The following is an 18,088-nucleotide window of genomic DNA, read 5'->3' as shown; positions in this document are numbered from 1 at the left end:
TGAACTCAACCAAGATTCTGCCAAATTAAATAAATCCCATGATGACCACTGCTGGCAGTTTTAGGAATCAATGGCATACTATTTTTGCCTCTTATCAAAGTTCTAAATGGCACTATCTCTCATGGGATTTTGTCATGGCCTGTTGGCAGGCATTTTGATTAGGAGGGAAATCTTGTATGTTTTGCCCTAACATCTGTCTTTCTATCTCAAAAGAACATTATTGTATCAGGTCTGTAGAGGAGATCAGATGAAGACTTGTGGTTGACAAAATTAAGTATTTTCTAATTCATGTTTTTTTTTTAACTTAAGGATTATATGGCAAAGAAATAAATGATAAATATGGACTTTTCTTAAGAACCTACACATTACTAATTGACACAATGGGCCATCTGCATTCTGTTAGGTAAATTAGGACTCTCCTGTTGCAGTTTCTTTCTATCCTGTCTGTGGTTTTAAGATAGGTTTTTCCCACATGCCATCTCAGATTTGATTTCTATTATGCGAATGGATTATTATCGTTCCTATTTCTTCTCTACTATTTTTTCTTACCATATGAAGAGTTTTTCAAAATGTCAAACTAGTAAGGAAATAAAGATGCGACTTAATGCTATAAAATTAAAAATATTATTAAAAGTTATGTAGCAATTTTGATAAAATTTATGCCATAATGCTGAACTTACAAATCAAAATTAAACATTTTACCTACATTATTAGGAAAATTAAAATATATGTAGATAAGAACTAGAAGAGATTATATATAAAGATTAGCAATTATGGATCATTAATACATCAGGATTCTTGGTGATTTTTTAAGGTTCAGGTATGGCGATTAGTCTAGATTATAAAAGGGTGTAACAATGCTGGTGGTTGTCTTTGAAACTATTTCATTTTTGCTCATTAGTGACAGGGTAGTCATCAGTGATAATTCTTAAGGGAGGATATCTGCTGCAATCACAGCTCTCCAACTCTGATGAAGCCCACAGTCTCTCTTGCCAGTCTCAGGCACACAGGCTCAAAGAGAATTTATGAGGTAGAAAATCCTGGTCAAATTCCCCAATTTCACATCATGTCTGTTTTTACTTTCTTCCTTAAATAAAATTGTAAGTGATAATCCTGCTAATATCACTCAGTAGTGAAAATATATCAAACATAAAGACCAGTGCTTATTTTGTTTGCCCCCAAAATTAAATTCTAAGAAGAATTTAAAAATACCAGTTTCATTTAAAATAGAGCAATTGGGTCTTTCATGGTAGAAAATAATACAAAAACTTTCCCCTGCCTGTTTTCTCTACCTGCTGGCTTATGTAAGTAATACAATATGATCTTATCTGTCAATTAATAATTACAATTGTCTTTCCTTCAGGCCCTCATGGTGTTTTCTCAATTTGTTTTAGCCACACAGACAATAGGTGGAAGAGGAAATCTGTGAGATCATCTACAAGAGTAACTGCTATGTATTCACATCATAGCTGCGTTACTGAACCTTTCTAGCCTTGTTTTCTTATTTTCAAACAGGAAGAAGAATACTTTCATAAGGGGATTTTGAAAAGATGAAATAAACCAATATATGTGAAGTGACTAGCATAGTTTTTCACAGATACCACTCACTCACTAAAAGTAAGTATTAACATTAGGAATAATTTTATTATTAGCATATGTCATTCAGGGAATGAATGGGAAGATCACAGCTTTTGTTATCTTTATCTATCTTATGAACTTACATTGAATGTACAACAATATATATCATTAAATTCCTAAGTACAGAACACAAAATATCCATTTCTATAGAGAATGGTTGAGCCCTTTTTATAATGAAGTTTCAGATAGAACATTCTAGAGCATTTTGTTTTAAATTTCAAAAGTTTGACAAGGATAGTAATTGTAATACAATACTGTTTTTGTTTTATGTATTTATTTAAAACATTTACATGGTTGAGAGTAAGATCGTTTTGTTTTCTTTCACATTTCCTTTTGCCATTTTTGGTCTTATTGGAAGCCACTTACTCTTTTGAGAGCTATTAAACCCTAATCATCTTTGCCATAACTTTAAGATTCCCTTAGGTTAAGATTATTTCTCATTTGCCAATATCCAGGCTCCTCTATCCCTAATCAAATCTATCACTATATGCCTCTCATCTTTCCTTTCCCTCATCTATCTCTTACAGGCCAAATTTGTTTTCCTGCTAATTCTTTCTCATCCATTACCACTTTAGTCTATGATTTGCTAAATTCATAGTATCCTGAATTTATGGAGAATACCTTCTCGGTAAGACCAGATCCTTAGAGAATAACCACATGGATTTTGTTTCACATAGTCAGACAAGGAAATAGGAAAATGATCATTAGAAATGACTAATGCAATCTATGCTTATTCATATTAGTGAAAATAAGTATCTCATGAGAGAAAGAATTTTAGTCTACATAGATTTTGCTTCCAACAGAGCTAATGTTAAGACTTAAAATCCTATGTGGCCTTTTAATATTCTTATTGTATAAATGAAAATCTTGTTCTCATAGCAGCTTAGATCCTTTGACAAAGTGGCTATGATACAGATTGGCTAAAAGCTCATCAATTACTCTTTCTGAAAATAAGTTGGAAACATAGTCTTGTCAATGAGATATGGTAGAATTTTCAAGCTCGGCTAAAAGCCCCGTGGATCGATTAACTATATTCTCTCTTCTTCTCCTCTAGTGGCCTTGGACAGCCATATATTTAATATGATAGTTTCCAAAATTTAGAAAAGCTTATCCCCAAGTGACCATTTGGACAGAGCTCCTAAAAAGGGCTTTTTAGCTTCCATTGGGCTATGACATAATCAAGGAATGAATCTTATTATTCTTTATTGTATTTAGCTGTTGTCATTTCAGTGTTTATTTCTTATTCTAGCTTAGCATAATTTAACTTAATTTAGAAACAAAAACCTCTTAATCCAAGAAAATTATATTGTTTTCTTCTAAGATTGTATAATTAATATAAGATTCAGATATCTGTTTAGCAAAAGGCCTTTTTTAAACAGATACAAAAATCTGTAAAGGGTTTTGAAACAAGTACTCAGTCTGATCAACCTCCTATCATGCTTAAAATGGTAGGGGATTTCTGCTTAAAATTCCTTTACAGGTATTCATTCTCTAGCATTTAAGGTATTTTCTACTGATCTACAAATGCCACATTTGAAAGATTCAAATGCATGCAAAGCATCATCCATGGTGTTTTATAAAATATAATTGTTAGATAAATTTTACTTCTTTCCCTTTTTCATATCCTAAGCAGTTCTAAACTATTAAGTAGATATATATCTGGTAAAGTTTGGGAGGAAACAAGGAAAAAGTGAAGGAAAAGAAAGAAGGGAAGAATGATTTGGGCTTGAGGTCAGAGAATGGGAAGAAAAAATCAGAGTACGCCTTATTCCTGCCTTGTGCTATAGCCACTTCTCCATTTAGGCCCTCAAATAAGGTAAGGAGTAGATTTGTTATTTGTTTTTTTAGGAAGGAGTTAAACCCAAATAGCTGACTTCATGCTACTAACTAAGTGTGGTATGTACATCAATTTTGAAGTGATCTTAAAATATAGTTCAATATAAAAACCATCCCACTCTACCCAGATAAAATAAAATCAATTTAAGATTGATATTAGCCATCAATTTTCCACTTATCTCTATTCTGACTCAAAAGTTACTTCAATTTAAATGTAATTTTCCTTTAATAAATTTATATTAAAAATCATTAATATTTAATCCATGGCATAATTTTACTCAGTTTACCAGTATTTTGTTTTGAGAATAAATCTTTGATACTAACCTTCGTCTCAGTGATTTTCTTTTGGATTGTATCCATTATATAAGGACCCTCCTTCCATGATTCAAGTTTGGCTCTGGCCTGTCCTAAGACCTGCTCAGCTTCTTCCTTAGCTTCCAGCCATTGTGTTGAATCCTTTAACATTTCATTCAATTGTTGCCTCCGATTCTGAAGGTGTTCCTGTACTTCATCCCACTGATTCTGAATTCTTTCAACTGTAATGAAAGGAAAAATGAACACTGATGAATAATAGTCTGGAGAAGACATTTTCAATTTAACATCCAAACATTATCTCATGTTTATATTGCTCATTGAAAAACATTGTTCATTGCATTAACACTAGGACAATAGATAAGATTCCTTACTTTTTTCACATGCTAAACATGATTTCTGTTAAATTATCTTCCTGAAGAAGACCTAGAACACATATATGTGTGTATACACATATATATGTTTATATATATTCATATAAATTTTTAAAACATGTTTTAGTTGTAGATGAATACAAAACCTTTATTTTATTTATTTTTATGTAGTGCTCAGGTTTAAATCCAGTGCCTCACACATGCTAGGCAATCTCTCTACCACTGAGCCACAACCCCAGCGCCTATATGTATAAATTTCAACTATTTTGTCAATCCCCAGAGTCAAATATGAGTCATCATTTAGAAAGGTTCTACAGCAGAATGCCCAAATCTCCTCACCATTACTATTCATTAGCCCAATTTTTAGTACCAGAGTTTGCATTTTATTGCCTGAAGGATTTTGGATGGCAAAGCAAATTCTTGTGGTAACAGAAATCCAAGTGGCAGGGTAAACATATTGAAGTTGATATCTCTTCACCATGTCCTAGGAACAGCCTATCACTAATGACTGATCATAGGAATTTGGGTATGGACACTCTTATGCCCTTATGGGAGATAACTCTGAGGCATGTGTCTTCCAAGGGATCTAGAGTTTCCCTGGAGGGAGAAATTTGCAGTGGCTTACAGTGGTAGCTGGTTGATAATGGACCATCTTTTATTGGCTAACTTGCTTCCGTTTTCTTACTTCCTCACTCCTCTGATATTTCCCTTACCTCCTAAATAAACCACTTTTCTTAGAATCTTCTGAGGAACCTCAAGAGTAGTTAGGTGTATTGGAAACTTCTTTTAACAACATTAAAGAATTCATGTGGAGTACATTTTGTGCAATCGGCTTATATTGAGGCTATTTTTGGCATCATTATGAGTCTAAGAGAAGTCCTTTAGATTTGGTTAAGAAATCCTTTATTTAGAATATTAACAACAAATAGGATTACATTTTTTTTTTCTAAACAACTTCTTTAAATTGGTATCAAAAGTAGAAATAATGCTGTAGAAAATAAACAAAATTATCAAACTCTTTATCCTTTAACAATGAAACCTAACAGAGATTCTAGATTCTTCCCTAACCCTCATCTAACATTATATATATATAGTTTGTGTGTGTGCACATACACACACACACATACACACACACAATCAGTTACAAATTTCCTTCATACATACCTTCTTCCCTGTTTCTAATGGAAAGCACTGCAATTTTTTCCCCCTTCATGTCTGTAGTATACTGTATACAAATCTTCTGCCCCAAGTTTTAGTTTTACATTATAAATTCTACCCTGGAGAAAGATTAGTAACTAATATAAATTTGTTCACTTTACTCCCTATTTAAAACCTGCTATAGCTTGAGTATGGTTTGTCTCCACAACTCCTGTTGAGGCTTGCTCTACAAGAGAGCATTATTGGGAAGGGAGACACAGTGGGAGATGGTCATTGGTATACTTGTGAATTCAGTAATGCCTTTTTCAGCTGAGTGAACTCTTGCTCTCACCAGACTGAATTAGTTACTGTGAGAGTAGGTTGTTATAGAGCAAGACTGCCTCTCAAGTTTTGCCTCTGCTGTGGTTTGGTTCTTAAATGTCCCCCCAATGGTCTATGTGTTAAAGGCTTATTCCTGGGGCTAGGTTTGTGGCTCAGTGGTAGAGCACCCATTTAGCATGTGCAAGACCCTGGGTTTGATTCTCAGCACTGCATAAAAATAAATAAATAAAATAAAGGCATTGTGTCTGACTATAACTAAAAAATAATATTAGAAAAAAAGGCTTATTCCTCAGCCCATAACATTATTAGGAGGTATTAAATCTTTAGCAGGTGGGGTCTAGTGGAAGGAAGTTAGGTTCTTGGGGATGTGCCCTTGAAAGGGACATTGGAACCCTGCCCCTGCTACTTTCTACCCACCATGAGGTAAGCATCTTTCTCATGGCACTCTCCCACCAGGATGTACTGCCTCATCACAGGTCCAAAGGCAAAAGAACCAAGGGATCATGGACTGAAACCTCTGAAACCATGAGTCAAAATTAACCTTTCTTTCCCCTAAGTTTATTCTATCAGGTATTTTATTTTCATAGTGACTGAATGTTGAATAGCAAAGACTCTTTCACATACACCCATTTGCCCTTCCACTTTCCACCATAAGTTGAAATATCATGATATTCTTACTAGAAGCTGAAAAGATGTCAGTACCATACTCTTGGACTTCTTAGACTTCAGAATCAGAAGTCAAACTAAGCCTCTTTTTTTTTTTGACAAATTATCTGGTTTTAGTGATTCCGCAATAGCAACAGAAAATACACTAAAAAAACTTTTCAATACCTCCCCACTGATTCTGGAGTATCTTAGCTTTATAGACATATTCCTATTGTTTGGACTGTGTGATCTAAGAGGTTTATCTACAAAGGAATAAGTCACAACATAAGCAGGGTATAAGAAAACCACTCCAGAAAATCCAAGAACCTTTTAGCAGTAGAGTTGTTAGAATGTCTAGACCAAAAGGCAGGAGGGAAAGAAGAAGTGGTCAGAAACAGAGAATCATAATGAGAAACCACCTTGAGAAAAAGCAGTAACATTTTATCAAGAGACACAGTAAGCCTGTGGCAACCTCACAAGCAGGGAATTAGGAGCATAAATATCCTAATCTCATTTTGCCTACTCTCTTAAGTTTCCTATTAGGGCTCCCCAGTGCCTAAACCAACTGGAAGCCAGAGAGCCTGGGAGCTCAATGGTGACACAGGCCAGCCTCCCAGAATAGAGAGCAGGATAGAGAATGGCAAAGATTGGCTATGGATGAACAAACAAAATGTACATAGCACAGTACCATGAAATTATGTTTCTTACTTCAGGATGTAAGTAAACTCCTTTTTAATAAATCAGGCCACCTCCATACAGTTATGAGAAGTTGTAAATGAGTTAAAGAATTACTTAAGATATTTTGTAAATAGGATCAGGGCTAGACAGACTCTACAAAACCAGTGATTGGGTCATGAAATCAAGAATCTGGTAATCAAGATAGGTATAACTGAGTGGTTGGCACTCATTGTAGACTACTATTTTTATTGAGTTTATTTCTATTTGAGAGTTTTCTGTGCATTAAGAAAGCAGTCAGTATATTACATTCTGACTTTGATTAACATATTAACTTGTGTTTAAATAGCAGTCTGTATAACCTTTGAACACCATTGTTTTGTTTAATTTATTATCATTACTGCTCCACTTAGTATTGGGAAGCCCATTATAATTGAGGATTTATAGTTACTGATTAGTCTTCTACTTAATTTTTTGTTTGTAAAATTAATAGGATAAATACTATTATAAGAAAGCTGTTTAATATAAAATAAAATGTAGCTCATTGTTCTGAAATATTTTCCACTGGTCACAGAAACAACTGATATTACAATTGAACACTTTTTTGGGGGTGCCAGGGATTAAACTTGGGGGCACATAACCACTGAACCATATGCTCATCACCTTTTTATTTTTTTAATTTTGAGACAGGGTTGCTTAGGGATTCACTAAGTTGCTGAGGCTGGCTTTGAACATGCTATCCTCTTGCTTCAGCCTCCTTGGCTGCTGGCATTAGAGGAGTGCACCACCAATCCTGGCTCAATTACACACTATTTTTAACTTGTAATAGAAGGATACATTAGTTTGTATACTTGGCACATTTTTTACTTAATCTATTGTTATAAACTATAGATATATAAAAGTAATAAAATTTATTTTCCTTAAAAATAGTCTGTGATTTCAGTTTGTCTTAACTTTAGTTAGCTTTAATTACTGACATTTTACTGTGTTAGATATTGTTTTAGAATGCCAAATGGCTTTTACATAAACATGGTGAGCTGTTTGGATTCATCCCAGTGAGTATATTATATATGTATAATTAATTTTGATATCATAGATAGTCTGTATTTTAAAAAGGTCATCATTTGACATCAGGATGAAGTAAAGCAGTTCCTCCTATTATGTGGGTATATATTTTTAATTGTGGAAAAAAGAGGGAACTTTTATAGCCTGGACTGAATTTGAGACAAACATATCATTTGAGTGCTTGTTCAATCATATTAATGGAATATTTTTAGCCTAAAGTGGTTATATATGCATAGTAGGGTAAGATAAAATGGTACATTGGGATGTACATTCCACTGAGAGTGTGCCTTTTCACTCTTGACTTTCAACTACACATTATAACTAGGTACTACTTAACTAAATAAATTTATAGGTTACAGGATCATTTAATAATCCATCTACACCTGAATAGACCCTACCCAAACATTTATCCATCTAGCCATACAGTTGCCATTTCATTCTCCATCTACTAGCTAACAAGTGTAATGTCAAGTACTGGGAAAACAAAGAAGCCTAAGACAGATTCCCTGGCATATGGCTTGGACATTTGTTAGATAGTGTTGCTATTCTCTATCTACCTGAAGAATACATGATGATCTAGGTTAAAATAATGAGTCAATCTTGGACCTGCAATGACAGGTTTTGAGGGCCATTCAAATAGGAGTATAATTGTACATAGACTGGATGGTCTATAGCATAGTTACACACTTTGGGGGAGAGAGGGAAAAGTTTGGGATTGAAAATTGCTGCAGAGAAGTAAAAACTGAAACCATTAATGCATTCTGATAAGTATGACATATAAATTGAGCAGACCAGAGGTTTGAGGATGGAGTCTTGGAAAATACAACAAACAAAGAATGAATAAAACAAAAGGAGCCAATAAAATCAAGGTGAGAGGTATAAGAGGAATATCAGGAAAGCATACTCTCATAGAGCATGAAAAAGAAACATTTTTTTAAATGATAGTGGTTAAAAATTTTAAATGCCAAAGATGTAACAAGAGATAACAATGTCATCATTAGGTAAAAAGACTTTCCTTGTTCCTCTTATGTGCAGTGATTTTCTCCCACAAGTGTTCTCTAGGTTTACTTATTTTGTTATTAATTTAGTGCCACTGCATTAACTCTGTGTTTGTGTGTGCATGTTTTTCATAAAACATCTTCAGTATCATGTTTACTAGTAGAATACCCTTATTTGATAAAAAAAATTAGAGGTTAAATGATATGATGGGCCAGAGTATCCTATGATCCAAAACCAATTCATAGTCTTTCTCTAACATTCTTAAAATAATTATAGGTTAGACAGAATGTGTTGGTAAGTCATTTTGCCTCAATCTTTTTAATCAAATCACAGACTAATGTACAAAAGTCCTTCTCATTATATCTATCAATTAAGGATATTTTATAGGCATTTTAAAATTTTTGAATATACTGAGCTCTAGAGAATAACAGCCATAAATATCATAAATATTATATTGTTTTTTTAAAATTTTTTTATTGTTGGTTGTTCAAAACATTACATAGTTCTTGATATATCATATTTCACACTTTGATTCAAGTGGGTTATGAACTCCCATTTTTACCCGGTATACAAATTGCAGAATCACATCAGTTACACATCCATTGATTTACATATTGCCATACTAGTGTCTGTTGTATTCTGCTGCCTTTCCTATCCTCTACTATCCCCCCTCCCCTCCCCTCCCCTCCCCTCTTCTCTCTCTACCCCCTCTACTGTCATTCATTTCTCCCCCTTGTATTATTTTCCTCTTTCCCCTCACTTCCTCTTGTATGAAATTTTGTATAACCCTGAGGGTCTCCTTCCATTTCCATGCAATTTCCCTTCTCTCTCCCTTTCCCTCCCACCTCTCATCCCAGTTTAATGTTAATCTTCTTCTCCTGCTCTTCATCCCTACTCTGTTCTTAGTTACTCTCCTTATATCAAAGAAGACATTTGGCATTTGTTTTTTAGGGATTGGCTAGCTTCACTTAGCATAAGCTGCTCTAATGCCATCCATTTCCCTGCAAATTCTATGAATTTGTCATTTTTTAATGCAGAGTAATACTCTATTGTGTATAAATGCCACATTTTTTTATCCATTCGTCTATTGAAGGGCATCTAGGTTGGTTCCACAGTCTTGCTATTGTGAATTGTGCTGCTATGAACATCGATGTAGCAGTGTCCCTGTAGCATGCTCTTTTTAGGTCTTTAGGGAATAGACCTAGAAGGGAAATAGCTGGGTCAAATGGTGGTTCCATTCCCAGCTTTCCAAGAAATCTCCATACTGCTTTCCAAATTGGCTGCACCAATTTGCAGTCCCACCAGCAATGTACAAGTGTACAGCCATAAATATCATAAATATTATATTGTTATTAATGTAAGTATAATTAGGTGAATACCAGAAAGAGTCTGTAGAACCATGGCCCCTTGTGAAATAGCTAACCATTTGTGAGAATCCATTTTGTATAGAAGAATTTATAGAGAGATAATTTCCTTTACAAAAGGATTCATTATAAATTTTCTCTCAATAGTTTACATATTAAGTATATTTAAAATATTACTTGACTCACAGTTCCACTCCAGGTATATATTCAACAGAAATGCAAACTTACATTCACCAAAAGACATATACTAGGCTGTTGATAGTAGAACTATCTGCAACTGCCCCAAATTAGAATCTACCCCAAATCCCATCTACACTAAAATGAACAAACATATAGTGCTATCAACAGAATACTCTCCAGCAACAAGAATGGAAGATTCACAACTACATGCAATAACTTGGACAAATCACAAATATAATGTTGAGGGAAAAAAAGCCAGCCACAAACAAGGATATAAATTCCATTTATATAATGCACAAAACAGAAAAATGCAATAGGAGACTTTAGAAGTCAGGATAGTGGTTATCCTTGTGGGAAGGGCAGTCAATAGAAGGAACATGAAGGAGATGGCTGAGGTTCTGATAATATTCTCTTTTTTGTTTTTTGGGTGCTGTTTACAGAGTTATATTCAGTTTGTGAAAATTCACTGAGTTAGACATTGGTGATATATATATATATATATATATATATATATATATATATATATACACACACACACACACTTTTCATTATACATGTTAAAAAATAAAATTTAAAAATGTTATTTAACTTGTAAAATATACTCTCTATATAATTTTGGACAATTATATTTTTCAAAGGGGATATAACATATATAATATGCATCGCTTTGATTGTTGTAAATAAGAGATTCAATGATTTTACTGTGAGCAAACTGTAATTTAGGCCTTAGATTTATGGGATAAAGAACATTTCAGAAATACTTATGGGTCAGTGAACTGGACTAGACTCCCAGCAGCAAATCATCATATATAGACTACTTAAGCAGCCATTCACCTAGTTAATAAAGGAAACAAAGCAGTATAATTGATTTACATAACTGTCCTAAGAATAGAACCTGTAAAAACATACACAAAAATATTAAGTTTTACATGTATTTCATTTTGAATGAAAGCAAATGTAAAATCTGATACAAATGAAGCTGCTGTCCTGAAACTGGTTCAGTGTGGTAGTTAGGCACCATATAGGCCTAAATAATTGTCCATAATTGGGTAACAATTCAAACTACAGAATTTCACCACACTTGTGACACTTCACTAAGGAGATTGATAGACCAAAGATGTATTATGGCAATGTACTTGGTCACTAGAGCCCACACTGTTAGATTTACATTTACACCAGATTCATCTGACATACAAAAGTGAAATAATAATAAAATATATGCACATAAACCCAGACAATCTGTGCATGTTTGTAATTGAAGAGCTACACAAATATACACATTTCTTCTCACTGAGGTCCACTGTGGAAAGCTTTGCAACTGATTTGTGCAGTAAATAGATGCTGGATAATGAAGGAAAATAAATAACCAATACTAAGATTCAGGATGACAGACTGGGACCCAGCATGTGTCCTGATTTATGGATCTCCAGAAGTGTCAAATTGGAAACTCAGCAATCATGTCAAGAACCATAATATTGCAGACAAAGAAACAGTTCAGTTGATTAAGTACTAACCAATCTTTCACTTCAAGTTTTTAAACCAGCTATGCTTGATTATCAATACACATTCTTGACTGATATAAATTCCCACATCTCTCCTAGGGAAGAATGTTACTTAAAAAACGAGAGACAACTGCCTTTTTGAGTGTATACTGCTACTGAACAAAGCAAGGAAATTTCTTCACTGAAAGTACAGACCAACAATAAGAAGTTAGCATGACTGAGTTTTATAAAGCAACCTTGACTACCAGTTTGTCCTGGGTTATAGCCCTGGATTTGTGATAAAATAGCTCATTTAATTTGGATAAGTTGGTTAGCCATCGTTTCCTTAGCTACAAAATGAAAATAGTTACTGTGCAACCACAGAAAGGTCATGAAGGTAAAATTCAGTGATAAATAAAAGCATAAAGGACCATACTAAGGAAAGGTGTTATTGTTTTTCTGTATAAAGATGGTTAAACAATGGATTATAGTTATCAGCAACTGTTCATGATCTGCTAGGACATTGTTTTTGTCAGCTTTTTTTGCTACTGTGATAAAAGAACCTGACCAGAGCAATTATAGAGTAGGAAAGGTTTATTTGAGGGCTCATGGTTTCAGAGGTCTTAGTCTATAGAAGGCTGGCTTCATTCCTCAGGGCTTGAGGTAAAGGAGAACATCATGGTAGAAGAATGTGGCAGAGGGAAGCAGCTCACATGATGATCAGGAAGCAGAGAGAATGGTCTCCACTTGCTAGATATGAATACATACCCCAAAGCCATACCCCAATTCCCACCTCCTCCAGCCACACCCTACCACTTCAGTTACCACTCAGTTAATCCCTACCAGAGGATTAATTCACTGATTGGATTAAGACTCTTATAACCCAATCATTTCTCCTCTGAACCTTCTTGTCTTGTCTCACACATGAGTTTTTTTGGGGACAATTCACATCCAAACCATAGCAAACTACACACTATGGATCTCAGTGACTCTACAGAGTACATAAGAATTCCAGATAAAAAATACCAATTTGGAAGAGTTAAATTTCAGGTAAATATTTGAGGTTATTTGAATGGTTGAAGAATGACAGATATGTTTAACTGTGGGCAAGAGTGAGGAAAAATGATGCCAACTGCAGTTAAAACAATGAACTCTAGCCAGGTGCAGAGGTACACACTTGTAATCCCAATGACTTGGAAGACTGGGGTAGGAGGATGTCAAGTTCAAGGCCAACATCAGCAACTTAGTGAAACCCTGTCTTGAAATAAAAAATAAAAAGGGCTGAAGACCTAGTTTCAAACCTCAGTATCACAAAAACAAATAAACAACAATGACAAAAATCAAAGGCTCTGAACTATTGTTCATGGGACTTGGGGAGAACATATGGGGGAATCACCACAGAGTTTCAAAAGTGTGACTTTTAAAAGCATATAAGAAATTGAAAAATATCAAAATATAAATAATGAAAATTCAGAGAATATCAATATTAGTAATTAAAATTACAGAAACTTCTGCAAGTCATTTAAATATGGTTCTGTAGAAGTCTATAGTTAAGATTATTGAAAGAAGTCTCAATACTAATCCACTAAAAAGAAGAAACAGCAAACATGCTAACTCTGTAGTTAGTATAATGTGCATGTGCTCCATTTAGGAATAGGAAAGGAGGAATGTGGTTGCTGGACTGATATAAGATAAAATGTCGATGACATAAAAGACCAGAAAGCTAAGAAGAGAGGTCAATTATTGTCATATAATAAAATCCTAGTCATTATGACCAAGTATAATTTTCTGCTTTTCCTCTAAACCTCAAAAAATGCAGAAAATGTCATGCATTTTTCTGAAACACAGAACCATAATAAATGATTAAATTAAAAATACACTAGAATATTAGCCTAACACTTAAGGTTAATTTGTAACATGGAAAAGATCAATAATTTAGTAGTATTTTCACCTCAGTTTTCTCCTCTGTAATATGGGGATAATAATAAAAAGAAGGTTAATAGTCTATAAAGATGAAAGAAATAATACACATAAGGTACTTGCAAAATGTCTGGCCCATAACTAACTCTCAATTATAGGGTTAAAGATGGCAATCATATACTTTTGTAACACAATTGGACCTCTCTGGGCTTCTTAAATTCTGAGTCAAGAAGCAAAGGGGGGTAGATTGGATATTCCCTGGGGTTCCTTCCAGCTTTAATAATCTGTGAAATACATGTTCCCTGATGCTTCTGTGAGAGATGGAGGTTCACCTTACCAGGTTATTGTGAAGAATTTTGGTATCACAGTACCTAGATGAAAAATAGCATGTCAATAGTCTTATTGCTTCCATGGATAGACCTTTTAATATTTAATCTTGCTCATGTTCATATAGTCAGTCATGCTAAAAGTCAGATAAATTCCAACTAGCTTTAAAAAATGTTTTCTTGGTTGATGATATGTATTTGTATCTCGATAGAGGCATGCATTATTCAGGTATACTCATTTATCAAAACACACTGGTATACCTGAGATTTGTGGTATCTAAATCTTCTCACCAACAAACAAAAATAATATGGATGAATATTTTGAGCTCCAGTTAATAGTATGCATATTGAAGTGTTTAGGGGTAAATGAAACTGATATCACAAACTTACTTTGAAATGCATCAGAATATAATAGGGGTTGGTGAACAGATAAAGGGATAATATGATATAACAGAATATGGATGATGGATTCATGGGCACTCACTCTACAATTCTTTCAGCTTTCTATGCAGTTGAAAATTTTCAAAGTAGGAGTCTTATTAAGGAAGTTGGGGCCTAATTTGACATGATGCACATTTGAGCCTACTTTTTTCTTCTATTAGGCACAAGGTCTCTGGTTTAATTCCTAGATCCTTGATCCACTTTGAGTTGAGTTTTGTGCATGGTGAGAGATAGAAGTTTAATTTAATTTAATTTTGTTACATGTGGATTTCCAGTTTTCCCAGCACCTTTTGTTGAAGAGGCTATCTTTTCTCCAATATATGCTTTTGGCACCTATGTCTAATATAAGGCAATTGTAATTATGTGGTTAGACTCTGTGTGCTCTATTCTTAACCATTGGTCTACAGACCTATTTTGGTGCCAACACCATGCTGTTTCTGTTACTATTGCTCTGTATTATTGTTTAAGGTCTAGAATAGTAATTCCACCAGCTTCACTCTTCTTGCTAAAGATTGCTTTGGCTATTCTGGGTCTCTTGTTTTTCCAGATAGTAATAGAAAAAGCAATCATGAAATCTATGAGGAATGTCATTGGGATTTTGATTGGGATTGCATTGAATCTGTATAGTGATTTTAGTAGTATGGCCATTTTGACAATATTAATTCTGCCTATCCAAGAACAAGGGAGATCTTTCCATCTTCTAAGGTCTTCTTTAATGTCTTTCTTTAGCATTCTGTAGTTTTCATTGTAGAGGTCTTCCACCTCTTTTGTTAGGTTGATTCCCAAGTATTTTTTGAGGCTATTGTGAATGAGGTAGTTTTCTTAGTTTCTCTTTCTGAGGATTTGCCACTGATGTACAGAAATGCCTTTGATTTATGGGTGTTGATTTTATATCCTGCTACTTGACTGAATTCATTTATTAGTTCTAGGAGATTTCTGGTGGAATTTTTTTGGGTCTTCTAGTTGTAGAATCATATTGTTGGCAAGTAGGGAAAATTTGAGTTCTTCTTTTCCTACCCATATTCTTTTAATTTATTTCCTCTGTCTAAATGCTATGGCTAGAGTTTCAAGAACTATGATAAATAGAAGTGGTGAAAGAGGGCATCCCTGTCTTGTTCCAGTTTTTCCAGTGAATGCTTTCAATTTTTCTCCATTTAGAATGATGTTGGTCTGGGGCTTAGGATGGATAGCTTTTACAATGTTGAGATATGCTCCTGATATCCCTAGTTTTTCTAGTGTTTTCAACATGAAGGGGTGCTGTATTTTGTCAAATGCTTTCTCTGCATCTATTGAGATGATCATATGATTTTATCTTTGAGTCTATTGATGTGATGAATTACATTTATTGATTTCCATATATTCAACCTTGCATCCCTGAGATGAACCCTACTTGATCGTGGTGCACTATTTTTTTTGATATATTTTTGAATTCAATTTGTCAGAATTTTATTGAGAATTATTGCATCTATATTCATTAGAAATATTGGTCTGAAGTTTTCTTTCTTTGATGTGTCTTTATCTGGTTTTGGAATGTTAGATAAAAATTCCTCCCACAAGAAACAAAGTAGATTATTTAAACAGTTTTCTACATCACCAACACCACTTTTTAGTGAAGAAAAAAATACCATCTGTGGAATATAGAAGTTTAAGAGATATTAATCAGAATGTATGGGAGTGGAAATTTCAAAATATTTTTCTCAAAGTCACAATATATATGGAGAGGAGATGAAAATGGAATTCAGGCAGATCTCTTAAATTTCCTAATCAATAAGCTGTCAAAGATCAGATTACTTTCTTAAAATCTGTTGATAGTATTGTCATCAAAACAGACATGAAGATCAATGGAATACAATAGAAGACACAGAGACAAATTTACATAGATATAGTCATCTGATACTTGACAAAGGTGCTAAAAACATGTTGGAGAAAAGATAGGCTTTTAAACAAATTGTATTGAGAAAACTGGATATCCACATGAACTAGAATAAATTAGATCCCTATCTTTCACACTGCTCAAAAGTCAACTCAAAGTAGATCAAAGACCTAAGAATTAGATCAGAAATTTTGCAACTCCTAGAAGGAAACATAGACTCAAAACTCTATCACATTGGCATAGGCACTGACTTTCTTAACAAGACCCCTAAAGCTCAAGAAATAAACCAAAAATTCAATAAGTGGGATGATATAAAATTAAAAAGTTTCTGTACAGTAAACAATTAAGATTGTGAGGAAGAATTCTACACAATGGGAAGAAATTTTTGCTAGCTGTTCCTCTATCAGGGGACTAATATCTAGAATATATAGAGAACTAAAAACCCTTAACACTGAAAAATCAAATAACTTAATAAATGGGCAAAAGAACTAAACATATTTTTCTCAAATGAAGAAATACAAATGGCCAACAAATATATGAAAAGATATTCAACATCTCTTGACAATCAGGGAAATTCATATCAATGCTATATTGAGATTTCATCTCACTCCAGTCAGAATGGCAATTAAGAAGAATGCAAATAATAACAAATACTGGTGAGGATATAGGGAAAATAATACATTTATACATTGTTGGTGGGACTGAAAATTGGTACAAACCCTCTGAAAAAAATTATCCAGATTTCTCAAAAAAACAAACAAAAAAACCTAGGAATAGAACTACAATATGACCCAGCTATCCCACTCCTCAAAATTTATCCAAAAAATAAAATAAAATAAAATAAAACCAACACACTATTGTGATATAGGCACATCGATGTTTAAAGCATTACAATTCACAATAGCCAAGTTATGGAATCAGCTTAGGTGTCCCTCAATAGAGGATAAAGAAAGTGTGGTATACATACACAATGGAGTTCTACTTAGCCATAAAGAAGAATGAAATTATGGCTTTTTATGGTAAATGAATGGAACTGGAGAACATTCTGTTAAGTAAATAAGCAAGACTCAAAAAGTCAAGGATCAAGTATTTTATCTCATGTGTGGAAGCTAAACCAAAATAAGAGGAAAAAAGTGTGGGGACTCAATGAAAATGGAAGGAAGACCATTAGAGGAAGGGGAACAGGGGGAGAGAGGAGGGGAGAGAAAAGTGAAGTACTGGGGAGTGATTTGAAGCAAGTAATATTGCATGCCTATGTGATTATGTCAAAATGAACCCCAATAACATGGATAATTATGAATAATATGTACTACTACTACTACTACTACTACTACTAATATGCTAATAAAGACAAAATTATGTTTAATATTCTTATAGAAAAAATGAGTTAGTCCTCAGAAGGAAGCTCATTTTCCTATTTTGGTTATAAAACACATAAAAATATATACTGGACCCCATACTAAAAGATCCATGAATGTAA

At 33.9% G+C, this 18,088-nt stretch overlaps 1 protein-coding gene across 11 annotated transcripts in view; it reads right to left on the bottom strand.

Annotated features, from left to right (window-relative positions):
- Window positions 1-18,088, bottom strand: part of Dmd (dystrophin) — a 2,205,817-nt gene that overhangs the window by 582,696 nt on the left and 1,605,033 nt on the right. For all 11 annotated transcript variants that reach the window (XM_058572890.1, XM_046425263.2, XM_046425265.2 and 8 more), the window contains one exon: window positions 3,799-4,010. In XM_058572890.1, coding sequence (XP_058428873.1) covers window positions 3,799-4,010 — 212 coding nt within the window. The remainder of the gene's footprint in view (window positions 1-3,798; window positions 4,011-18,088) is intronic.

The sequence above is a fragment of the Marmota monax genome, unplaced genomic scaffold, assembly GCF_021218885.2.
Source record: "Marmota monax isolate L192 unplaced genomic scaffold, Marmota_monax_Labrador192_F-V1.1 WCK01_AAM20220418_F8-fsc00075, whole genome shotgun sequence".
Lineage (NCBI taxonomy): Eukaryota > Metazoa > Chordata > Mammalia > Rodentia > Sciuridae > Marmota > Marmota monax.
Note: the sequence above shows the minus strand (reverse complement) of the source record. Positions and strands in the feature narration are given on the sequence as shown.